Source organism: Plodia interpunctella, chromosome 21 (assembly GCF_027563975.2).
Source record: "Plodia interpunctella isolate USDA-ARS_2022_Savannah chromosome 21, ilPloInte3.2, whole genome shotgun sequence".
In the NCBI taxonomy this organism is placed as follows: domain Eukaryota; kingdom Metazoa; phylum Arthropoda; class Insecta; order Lepidoptera; family Pyralidae; genus Plodia; species Plodia interpunctella.
In genome coordinates, this window is record NC_071314.1 from 6,077,573 (window position 1) to 6,089,079 (window position 11,507).

The 11,507-nt window shown below is 35.7% G+C and overlaps 3 protein-coding genes across 4 annotated transcripts; 2 read left to right on the top strand and 1 right to left on the bottom strand.

Moving 5' to 3' along the window:
- Positions 1–129: 129 nt before the first annotated feature.
- LOC128679206 (uncharacterized) lies at positions 130–2,129 on the bottom strand. Its single transcript, XM_053761282.2, has 4 exons — positions 1,908–2,129; positions 1,555–1,604; positions 1,446–1,474; positions 130–1,105 (listed from the first exon to the last, which is right to left on the bottom strand). The coding sequence occupies exons 1-4, from the start codon at positions 1,998–2,000 to the stop codon at positions 366–368; spliced, it is 912 nt and encodes a 303-aa protein (XP_053617257.1). The 5' UTR covers positions 2,001–2,129; the 3' UTR covers positions 130–365.
- Positions 2,130–3,379: 1,250 nt separating this feature from the next.
- LOC128679416 (YLP motif-containing protein 1-like) lies at positions 3,380–5,143 on the top strand. The gene is made up of 2 exons (XM_053761656.2): positions 3,380–3,727; positions 4,323–5,143. The coding sequence occupies exons 1-2, from the start codon at positions 3,662–3,664 to the stop codon at positions 4,896–4,898; spliced, it is 642 nt and encodes a 213-aa protein (XP_053617631.1). The 5' UTR covers positions 3,380–3,661; the 3' UTR covers positions 4,899–5,143.
- Positions 5,144–7,320: 2,177 nt separating this feature from the next.
- Positions 7,321–10,315, top strand: LOC128679218 (uncharacterized). Of its 2 annotated transcripts, none has more exons than XM_053761300.2 (3): positions 7,321–7,413; positions 9,063–9,131; positions 9,733–10,313. In XM_053761300.2, exons 1-3 carry the CDS (start codon positions 7,381–7,383, stop codon positions 10,201–10,203), a joined length of 573 nt encoding a protein of 190 aa, XP_053617275.1. In that variant the 5' UTR covers positions 7,321–7,380; the 3' UTR covers positions 10,204–10,313. The 2 variants fall into 2 exon arrangements, with proteins under 2 accessions (XP_053617275.1, XP_053617274.1); XM_053761299.2 differs by lacking the exon at positions 7,321–7,413 and adding an exon at positions 8,794–8,926 and having other exon boundaries at positions 9,733–10,315.
- Positions 10,316–11,507: the final 1,192 nt, after the last annotated feature.

Here is an 11,507-nt window from a genome sequence, read left to right on the forward strand (position 1 = left end):
CATATGCATTATAGGTCTACATGCTTCTGGTGAAGAAAAATATCGTGAGGAAACTAGGACTCTAGTTGATTATTTATCAGCAAATGTGTATGTGGAGAAAGCGCTTGGGAAACCACTGAAACAATTCACTCGTAATTCGATTTCCACATTTATTACAAACACATTTTCATAGTTTTTGGAAATGTACCAAATTAAAGGACGCGCGAATATTGAAATATTGCCGAAAATTAGTGTCAACATCGTTATAACTAATTTCGAAGAAAAATTACAGAAAAACAAAATTAACATGCGTAATATTTATTTACTCAATTAAATTAGTAGAATAATAAATAACATAATCTAAATTATTTTCCATTACATACTACTTAATAATATGGGTACGCGTGAGGGGCACTGCAACCACACTTTGCCTTTGGAGGGGGAGGGGGAAGCGGGGGTAACAGTGGCTTCGGCTCCAAAGCACAGGGTACAGGTGGGGGAACCATGTACGCTGTCATGGGTATACCAGGAGGTGGAGGGGGCGGACCATAGCATGGTTCGTACACTGGTGGCGGAGGGGGTGGAGGTACGAGTGATATGACTATAGGAGCTGGTGGTGGAATTGGGGGGAGATATGCTGGTGGTGCCGGTGCAGGGAGGGCTAAAGGTGGAGGCAAGCATACTGGGGCAGGCGCTGGAGCTGGTAGAAATACTGGTGGTGGGGCTGGTAGGAACAATGGAGCAGGCGGAGGAGCTAGTGGACACGGCGCTGGTGCTGGCGCTGGTAGTACTAAAGGTGGCAACGCTGGCGGTGGTGGTGGTAGGTGTAATGGTGACGGCGGCGGTGGGAGACAAGCTGGTGGCGGTAAGGCTGGTGGGGGCAGGTATAGGGGTTGGGGGGCTGGGAGCAACAATGGTGGTGGGAGTGGCGGGGCGCAAGGGGCGGGTGGTAACGAATACGGCGCAAGCGCAGGTAGGAACAGAGGCGGTGGGGGTAACAATGGTGCGGGTAATGGTGGTGGTGGGGCTGGTGGCCCGGCTGGCATTAAAACTAGGGTGGATCCTGGCAGTGGCGGCGGGGGCAGCAAGGGCGGGAGCAGCTTGCCGCATGCTAGCTCTTTCTCTTCTGGAAATTCAAAATTTTAAGGTTATTTTTCTGGTTTTTTGACCAATTCACGTAATGGACAAGACTAAAAGAGCACTAAGTACTCGTATTAAGTGCCTATATTAGCGGTATAACAATAAAAAGAAGCCTACTGAACATTTGTATCTCTGTGGCAGATTTAATTAAATTCGATATTCAATAAAAATAAAAATGCAAATATTTTCTCTTTAGAATATTAGTATGAATATAGATTATGGTAGAAGGCACAAACATTAAAGACGGGAAACCTAACCAAATTTTTGTTTTCTTAATTCAAAAAATCGAGAAATAGTACATAATTAACTTAGATTATTTTAATTACCTTTCTTGATGAGCAGTGGTTTCAGCAACCTGAAATTTAAATAAACAATATTTTAATGTTATATATATAATTATGTTATTATACTTTATCTATTTAGTTTTATACATACGAAGAGAGAACTCCTTTCTTGCATTCCTTCATCTCCTTTAAAGCCTCCAACTGTAAAAAATATTTTAGGAATAAATATGAAAAAAAAAGGTAGGTATTTTTCTAAAATCTTTTTCTATGCTGTTTTTTTTTAATTCCCAAACATTTTCATTATTCTGTAAGCATTTTCTTAGATTACTAGCTTTTGCCCGAGGCTTCGCCCACGTTAATTTTCCGGGATGAAAGGTACCCTATGTCCTTCTCCATACTTTATACTACACGAGTACGAGTAGTGATATAGCGTGATGAGGTAACAAACTAACTTACTTTCGCGTTTATAATATTAGTTAGGACAACATTTTATATAAAACTTACCAAACATAATCCTTTTTCATCACAAGCTATAATTAGACTTGACGTAAACAGTAGGACACCCATTGTGGACCACAAAACCCTTTCTGTCCCCATATTTCTAACCTCAAAAACTGTGTGCGTATGTCAAACTACCCTTTTTCTTGAAACAAAGAATTGATTTACTTATTTTTTTAATTTCTACGTGATTTTATAATGTAAAGATATCGTATTACGCAATGATTTCGTACTAAATAGTACTTATTTCTGAATGGTGATTAGATTGAACGTGTTGATAAATTATTAAATAATATTTGATAGTTGTGATATTGAATTTATATTTATTAATTTTATTAATCGCTCCTGTATATATATATTTTTTTGTTGCATCATCATTCAGATAACAGTCAATTTGTAGAGAAAACTTATTTAAATTTTTCTAAAATATAATAAATGCCTTCTTTGGACGTTTAAGAGTAAACCTACTTTTCAGTCAACTCATCAGTCAACTTCAAACAGCACAGAAACACGCAAATTTAATTAAGTACCTAGCTACTATTGCGTATTATGTTTCTCTTCCGGTTCCTTCGGGAATGTGATGCCTCGAAGCCGTCAGTATAAAAATAACCTTGAAATGTTGAAGATTCAGCTGTGATTTTACAACTGGCCGCCTGCCCGATCCTTACCCTACGTGAGAATGCAATTGTTGCCTATCAGCTGCTAAAGCTATGTGAGCTTGAGTTTCTCATACAACAGCAACAGGAGGATATGGAGTGGTCTTATTCTAAGGCTGAACCTCACGCCACGCTGCTATTAGCGACTAATTCCGTCCGCATTTTGTTCAATAAAATACTTAATTAATTGCAATTCAAGCGCACGTGTCATTTGCAAATGCACATACGAAATTTTGAATGACATTATATTATGTATGCCATACAATAGCCTTGAAAGTACATGGTAATTAGCGAGTATAATGACTTATTTGTGCACAGCATTCGTAATGATAAATAGACTTAAAAAAAAGACTTATTATTTATTTTAATTAAAGAAAACATACAGGCAATCATTTGTATTTGCAAAAGTAACTCTGTCTGCTAATTATAAATGAATAGTGGCGAGGCGCATATAATATGCGCCTCGGGACTGGGAATTTTGAGATAAAAAGGAACCCTATGTGCTATTCCAGGTTATATTCTACTCGTGTACCAAATTTCATAACGATATGTCCAGTTGATTTTGCGTGAAAGAGTACAAATATGCACACATTGATCCTCAAAAATTTTCGTTTCGTTTTATTTCGTTTCGTTCATTTATAATATAATTAGGATGAGTTGGATGATGAAAAATAATTGTAGAAATTAATGTGGTAATTAGTGATAAATTTTTATTATTAAAATTACTCGTTACTCTTTCTAACGCTTATATTGTACTCAAGAGTTTAACAATATTGAATTTCAGTTTCAAACTTACTAGGCATCGGTACATATTTAGGACAACAATTTAAATCTACATCTTTATATTTAAACTTAACTTATTATTATGATTGTAATCTGTTTTGTTTGCTATTAAATAAATAAATTATAAACGAATAAATACTTAATAGGTACTACGGTTTCGTTTAAACAAATATTGCCAATGTTTGTTGAAAATAAAACAAAATACGTGATCAATCACCTCATAAACAAGATAAAAAAGCGATTATATCTCAAACAATCGATTCTATATAAGGCAGGGGACACCAACAAAGAAGTTTACATCAACTAAACAATAAAACAAATATGGCCGCGAAGAAACGAGCAATTGTATCAAAAGCTGTAAAGGTGTTATTTTATTTCGCATTATTTGTAAGTATGATTTGGTTTTGTTTGTTCGTAATAATATTTATTTTAAGTGACATCCCTGGTGTTGCAGGTGTCTGTAGGCTGTGGTGACCACTTTCCATCAGGTGGGCCGCATGTATGTTTGCTTGTTTGTTTATCAGTATATAAAAGAGTATCTACTTTGTTAACTGTACAGTACACTGACTTTTTGCTCTCATAGGAAATGTGATATAAAAAGTAAATTATTTTTTTGTGAAAAACTTCCTCACTCACATTCAAAAATATTATATTCTACCCGTGTACTAAATTTCAGTCCAGTCAGTCATAACAATCGGGCCAGTAGATTTTGCGTGAAAGAATTACAAACAAACGTACATATACATACACACATTCTTAGAAATTTTCGCAATTTATAACATTAGGTAGGATAATTTTCAGCGATGTTCACTCTAGGCTCCGTTGAACGTAAGAGAATCTAACACGGAATAAATACGGAGTTATTATATACATAATTATCTTTCTTTTTTAAATTTGATTTGTTTCTTTATTATTCATAGGATAAAGTTGTAACAAAAACATGTGTTATCAATATGCTGTAATGGTGTTTATTTTTTCACAGATAAATTTATCACAGAGCATCAATCTTGGTCTTCTATCAGGCGATCTGAAGGTTCCAAACCTATCAATAAACAAGTTCTCCCTACGCTCTAGTTTACTCCCAGACCTACCTCCCCTTCCTAAACTACCATCTAAACCTCCCCCTCTAAAACTACCCTCGCTAACTTCATCTTTAAAATTTTCAAAATTACCTTCTGTAAAATTATCAAAATTAAAAACACCACTACTACCGTTTATATCTCCAATACCTTTTATACCTCCAATAATCCCACCAATTTTACCAATATTACCTCTCCTACCTGTGTTACCACCTATTATCCCTCGCTTACCTCTCATACCCCCTGTTATACCTGGTATCTCCCCTCTTCTTTTACCAAGTCCTTTCAAACCTTTGAAGGTACCGATTTTAGGAAGGAGCCCTTTGCAGAAAGCCTTAAGTTCGGAGGTGAAGCCGGTAGTTCTACCTTCTACGAGTTGGAAAAGAAAAAGGAATATCATGGATAAACTTGTTGAATTGAAGAAGATAGGTTCACTGACCACTGGAGAATACATCAGATTGAAGAAATTGTTACTGTAAGATGTAAAGGAAGGTGGATTTTGTTTAGTTGTTTGACATTGTGTGTTTGTGTTTCAAGTAATCAATTTGTAATTATTATTTTTATAACGTATGTTTTTGAGTTTTCATATGATATTACTTCCTTTGTTGTTACTATAGGAATGATTGCCTCTTGTTAAAATCTTTTGGTATTTATTTATTGTAGTTAAGTTGAAGAAGAAGAAGAAGATGTTTAATATAATAAATAAATTGTTTACTTAAATGTTCTCATTGTATTTATTTACTTAAATCGTGTGTGATGTACAAAAATCATTACATTTTAATGTTTGCTAGTTACTATTTATATAATTAATTTATATAATATTAATTTATATGCAAGATCTTATGTCTGTACACAGTTATCGCATTTTTTTAGTTTGAGTTTAAATAAACATTGATCCCTGGGGTCACAACAGAGACGGTCTTAAGAATTTTTCTTTGTTCGTTCTTAGGTGACAATACTCTAGGAAACGTCCATGATACAAAATACTAGTTCTAGGGTTAAAACTAACTCTTAATTCTATCAAGCTTGAAATCCTTGGCGCTAGCCATGACGACGTTGATGCCCTTCACCAGCATATCCTTCATCTTGACGAAGAAGGAGACCAGGGGGTATGCGAAGGGCCGGTCCTCCGTGCGGCACGTGAAGCAAGTGTCTTCTGAAGGGCGCAGGAGAGAGTTCTTGAGAATGATGCTTCCCTGAAAAAGTACATTTATTTTTATACCAACAATTGCTCGCGGTTTCGCCCGCGTGAATTTCCCACGGGAATATTTATTTTTCCGTGAAGAATGAGCTCAAATTATGTGTTTGTTTAGATGTTGTAAACTGTATAAAGTGATACGGAAGATAAACTAAGATAATTTTGTTGAACCAGTCAATTTTAACGTAAATTTTAACCTGTGTGGAACCAGGAAAAAGTACGCCTTTTTATTTGCCGGCGGCGGTGCGCAGTGTAAAGTTAACGTCAAAGTTGATTGGTGCAATGAACTCTTAACCATAAAGGCACAACGGAACTTTGCCCATTAGTGGGATAGCCAATAATTATACATACCTGCGCAACAGTCGCGACAGCAACAACCACAGCGACCCACAGCAGCACTTTTTTTGACTTCATTTTCAAAATACGCCTTCAAAATCAAGTACAACAACACGCTTCCCGCATAACAACTGTTTACTAGCCATTGCATTATGAAAAAACAGATATACATACATTTAGAGATCAAATTACGAAATAATTAAAGATAGTACGATAAAGCGAGTTTTAAATCAATTGATTTAGTGCGCTTTACACGCTGCGATTAATTAACTTATGTGAAAATATGAAAACGTTTTATAATGCACATTTATCGAAGTAAACACAAAGTGAAACTATTTAAAATCAAGTACTTTCAATATTTTAATGTGACAGACACATCTGTATCACACGAGCACTTTTGAATCAAACAGTAAAGAATTTGGAAATAGGTACCTACACAAACTGGAATTAACATTAGGGCTGATGACCTAGTTTGTGTTGTTTTGTAACAAGACGCGTTTTCTTTGTCTGACGTCATAATGCGGGTTAATAAAATAATTTCTGTTTCTAAATCAGTTTGCAAGAGAACACAAAGGATAGGATTGCGTGGAGGAAGTTAGGGGAGGCTTTTGCCCAGCAGTAGGTCTCAAAAAGCTAATAAAAAAAACTGGTATGCATCGAATACACATAAAATAGGAAAATAATATAGTTGAAAATTAAAAAGCGACATACTTACACAGATAATTCAATAATCAAGCAAACAAGAATGTGACATACGTGCCGATTTCAGAAAATTATGTCGTGTTTCAATTTTACCTTCAAATATACATAAAATATTATTTATACTTATATATTATATATTACTCATTTTCTTATTAATCGTGTAAATGATTATGTTATGTAAAGTACATTTCCACGTTAATAAAGAATTCTACAAATCCATTGCCATCTAATACCAATGTCGCATTCCTATTGAGATATTCAGCGTATTTAAGATTGATACAAGCGTTAATTATGTACATAAAACACTTCTTTTTATAGTCGTCGTAAAAATAACAAAAAAATAATAGAAAGAAATTTCGATATTATTGATTAAAATAAAAATGAATTCTGTTAAAGTGTGATTCGCCACAACTATCTGAAGTCGAGATAGAGTATACTAGTTTTGACGAACAAGAATGAAACTTTAAAATATTTCTCCCTTCCTTTTTGGCTTAGTCATGCAGAACGATCAATTCTAATGTTATTTTTTATACAATGGAACTTGTTTTGCACAGATGAATGTCAAATAAAATAAAACTGAAACGCAACGTGTGAAGCGCACTTCGGCTTTGATTAAAAAACGCTGACACGGGATTCTTCAAATCCACGGCAATCTGTATCGATGTCAACATTTTTAATACGTGATCTGTGGTCTTTGGAGAACCATGTCTCGGCTGTGATCGGATATGGACCGTTACGTGGTCATCCTACTGTTCGTGGTTCGTATCAATTGTAAGAATCGATTCTGACGATCGAACGATTAATTTTTTAGTGATGTGGCCAGTGATTTTAAGTGTTCCAATGTTGAATTTCGGTGTTTCGGTATAGTAGTGGTAATTCCGAAATGCTTGTTATAATAATTGTAGCTTCGAGAATAGTTGAAGATATTTAAAATGTTGATTTGTTTAACTTAAAAAAGTATATGTGGAGGTCTAGTTTCCTGATGATTTGATTTTGAATAAACAAACATTAATCTATGGCTGCAAAATTGTGGTAAAACTTGACACACTCTAGAATTGCCGCCTTCTCTGGTACGGCCACGTCCTGCGTAAACCATTAGGGGCTAACCCAAGAAATGTTGGCTTGATGCCGTCTGGGATGATATGCAATCTGACAATGCCAATGGTCAGATAACTAAGGATGTTTAAGACCGTAAAGTACATAGTGGAGAAATAATGGGGTGATAGACTTGTTGCTCCGACGCTCTATGGCGGAGGAAGAAACAGGGAAAACGCTCATATAAGAAAAAGAAAGAGAGAGAGAGAGAGAGATAAGACAATGCTTTTTTTCTTTCGCGGGTCTGCTGGAACAAATTTCTATATAGAAATAAGTAGTGCCTTTGTGCTTATTTTTTTTACTGTTATATAAAAAAATAAGTTTTATATTTTGACTGTTATGTTGTGTACATAAATAAAGAAATGATCGCAAGATTTGACTCACGCTTACTCATTTGTATTGTAACACCGCAAGTAGATGAAGCTTGTTCTTTAAGTAGTCACATTGAATGAGAATTTCTAAATAAAACTTGACATACAAATGTTGGACATGCTGGACCCCGGTGCTTCACTCCCGGGGGAATTTCAGGATAAAAAATCACATATGTGTTATTCCGGGTTATATTCTATCCGCTACCAAATTTTAAAACAATCCGTCTTGTAGATTTCGCGTGGAAGAGTAACAAACATACACACATATATGCTCACAAACTTTCGTGACGTTATACGTTAATGTAACTGTACATTAACGTATCCTAATCTTGTTTGTCTCAATGACTGTATCTATATAAACAGAGAAGAAAAAAAAATACAATTAAGTAGTTATGTTAAATGGGAATTTCTAAATACGGCTAATTATCTAATTTTAATTAATTCTGATTGTTAATTAGTAACATGACAATACATTGACTAATGACCCGCCCCAGCTTCGCTCGGGTAGAATATATACCCACACATAAAGATTAATTAGGAAGCATATATAATATAATATATGTAAGCAAATATAAGGACAGTCACGACAGCGGAAAGCGACTTTGTTTTAAACTCCCGACGACAAAAGGAGGGGGGTTACAAGTTAGTTTGACATGCCTGTGTATCAGTTTGTCTGTCCGTGGCATCGTGACAGCCAAACGGCTGTACCTGTTTTGATCTAGTTTTTGTTATTTAAAAGTGTTCTTGGCATGTTTGGATAATGTGCGTTCGCAGCCGTTTGAAAATCGTCAGCTTTATTCTAGCTGTTGAGTTGATACTTATTTAGTTTTGGTTGATGATAATTTAGCTCTTATACATTGTACATTACAAGTAACTAAGTATATGAAATAATGTGTAATAAACATTTGTATTATATATCTATATATATCTACGGATTCCAGGTGGTGTTCCGCCGCGTGAGAGCTCCTCCACCGATCCGAGTGACCATCGATTGCGGATCTAAAGAAAGGGTAAGATTTACTAGTTACCTGTTCAAACTCTCTCTCTTTGGACATGCGGTTGTTGCCTATTAGCTTCCAAGGCTATTTGTCGTACGAGATCAATAGAAGGTTGCCAGAGAAAATAGTGGTTGTTCATTTGCTAAGACGCCCTGGTGATCGAAGTGTCCCAAGTTGGAATCCTTTATGTGAGATTAAAATAATATAGAATACCAGGTGGAAGACCTATATAAGCGGTATCATATCATGTCTTTTTCTTAGTAAGTAATGTCGAATGCCTCTTTTTTGTGAATGTCGTACGAGGCGACACAACCATGGCAGCTGATCGTCAACAATGGCTTTCCCAAGGCGGATCGACGTCAGGCGGTCAGCGGCTGTAAAATCACAGCTGAATCTTAAAAAAATTTATGTAGTACCTACTTCAAAATACACACACATAAAATTCAGTCAGCTTAAAAATAAATTTTACGCTGACCCTGAACTGCGTGGCGTCAATGCCTCGAATGAAACCGGGAACACGCAAAAGATGAGAGAGGAGAGAGAAAGAGAAAGACTTAAGATGATTCTGAAATATTTTAACATTTATTTTTACAACAAAATACATTTCTTACAGGATTCCCTCGGCACACCAGGTCTGGACGGTCGGTTCACAGTCAACTCATTTTGCAACCTCATCCACAACTCCATACCTAAAGCTATCCACGACGGGCGTGTCATCTTTCTGGAAGACCAAGATGGCTTCGGAAACTCCCACGTGCCTATATCCATGCCCCCACCAGAAGGATTTGTCCCCAAACTCGAACTACCAAAATTTCGAGTCCCTAAACTAAAAATACCAACTATGAAAGTTCCAACGTTAAAACTACATTCGGATAATTTAAAGGCACCAAGATTAGGTTCAGCTATGAAGATTCCGACATTCAGATATGAAGAAGAAGACAGCAGTGCGGAGCGAATGGAGAAGTTTAAGAAGGGGGTGAGGAAGATGCTCCATGTGGTGAAGGTTTTGGGTCAAATCGACCAATATTTGTCTGATAGAACTAGGATTATAGTTGATAAATTGTCGAAGGCTTTTGCAGAATGATTGTGTAAAATGTTGTAGTAATTTTATAAAGATGTGTTATTGAATTTTCAAAAAATTCCTTGTTGATGTTTTTTATTAAATAAATTTCCTCAATATAACTTATTATGTCAATTATTTGATCATAGTATGGTCACGAGCATAACCAACAATACAATGTAATTATAGGGTACTGTGACAAAAGACATGTAGGCTTAGTTTTATTGAAAATAATCTTTATTTCTTTCTTTCAAGACCTTACCATGTAAATGTAATCAAAATGGCGGCAACGCTAGTGACACCCATGCAGGCCTCAACTTTTACGGAACGATTCAAACACAGCGCAATTCAGTTTAGGAACTCGAAATACATCGCATTAGTATTAAAAATTAACTTGATGGTACGAATTTACGATGCAGATCAGTTTAGGTCCTGAACTGGATCACAATAGTAAGTAGTAGGTACTAAGCCCCTGGTGTTGCTGGCGTCTATAGATATAGGCTGAGGTGAACACTTTTTGTCAGATGGACCTCAAACATGTTTGGTTGCTTGGCTTTTATACAAAAACACTTTGTATAGCTGAAGTACCTATAGTTCTAAATTACGATTAGGTATTTTGCAAAGTGTAAAGGAAGTTGCTGGCTACAACTGGATAAGGATAGCCCAGGACAGAGATAGTTGGTGTAGACGGAAGGACGCCCATAACCAGCCATGTGGATTCAAATTTCCATAATGAATACTTACAAGTTTAAATACATTTAAAATGATCGAGACATTTCGCGACGATCCTTAGTACAATAAACAAAAGAAGTAATTGTTATCGTCGTGACCTTTTTTTATTGACTTACGAAATAATCAGTAGGCATCTACATTGCATATTGTGAGTTCTTTCTTAGAATTAAAAAAAAAAAAAACAGAAATGGCCAACAACTTCGCTGTCGTAGAAATTTTGGGATAAACTGTACCATGTGTGTTATAAGAGGTTATACTTCCATGTCTTTGGAGAAAAGGCCACGGTGAAATTGTTGCGCCGCTTCTTCTTCACTTGCGCTTTAAAAGTCGGTAAAAAAATATTTAAGTATTTTTTTAACGTCAATAATTTGATGTAAGTATATCATCTAAAATTGAATATATATTTTGGAGTAAGTAGTCCTGTTCTAGAGGAGCAGACGATTTCATAAATCTCATCCTCAATAATGATCGGAACCCCAAAAGTGTTTCAGACAGGCGCATTACCATTTTAATTTTGAATGCGCTTCAGAATGCAAATTTTTCATTTCCATTTTGGACTATATAAACTTGCAAATTTGAGTGACACCCTCAGTAGT

Bases quoted from the DNA above. Each gene is read 5' to 3' on its own strand.
- LOC128679416 (XM_053761656.2), top strand. From the start codon at position 3,662: ATGGCCGCGAAGAAACGAGCAATTGTATCAAAAGCTGTAAAGGTGTTA. The intron at 3,728-4,322 runs GTAAGTATGATT...ATTTTTTCACAG, and splicing joins TATTTTATTTCGCATTATTT to ATAAATTTATCACAGAGCAT.
- LOC128679206 (XM_053761282.2), bottom strand. From the start codon at position 2,000: ATGGGGACAGAAAGGGTTTTGTGGTCCACAATGGGTGTCCTACTGTTT. The intron at 1,605-1,907 runs GTAAGTTTTATA...TATTTTTTACAG, and splicing joins ATGAAAAAGGATTATGTTTG to TTGGAGGCTTTAAAGGAGAT. The intron at 1,106-1,445 runs GTAATTAAAATA...TTGAATTTCCAG, and splicing joins ACCACTGCTCATCAAGAAAG to AAGAGAAAGAGCTAGCATGC.
- LOC128679218 (XM_053761299.2), top strand. From the start codon at position 8,882: ATGTGCGTTCGCAGCCGTTTGAAAATCGTCAGCTTTATTCTAGCT. The intron at 8,927-9,062 runs GTTGAGTTGATA...TACGGATTCCAG, and splicing joins TCGTCAGCTTTATTCTAGCT to GTGGTGTTCCGCCGCGTGAG. The intron at 9,132-9,732 runs GTAAGATTTACT...CATTTCTTACAG, and splicing joins ATTGCGGATCTAAAGAAAGG to GATTCCCTCGGCACACCAGG.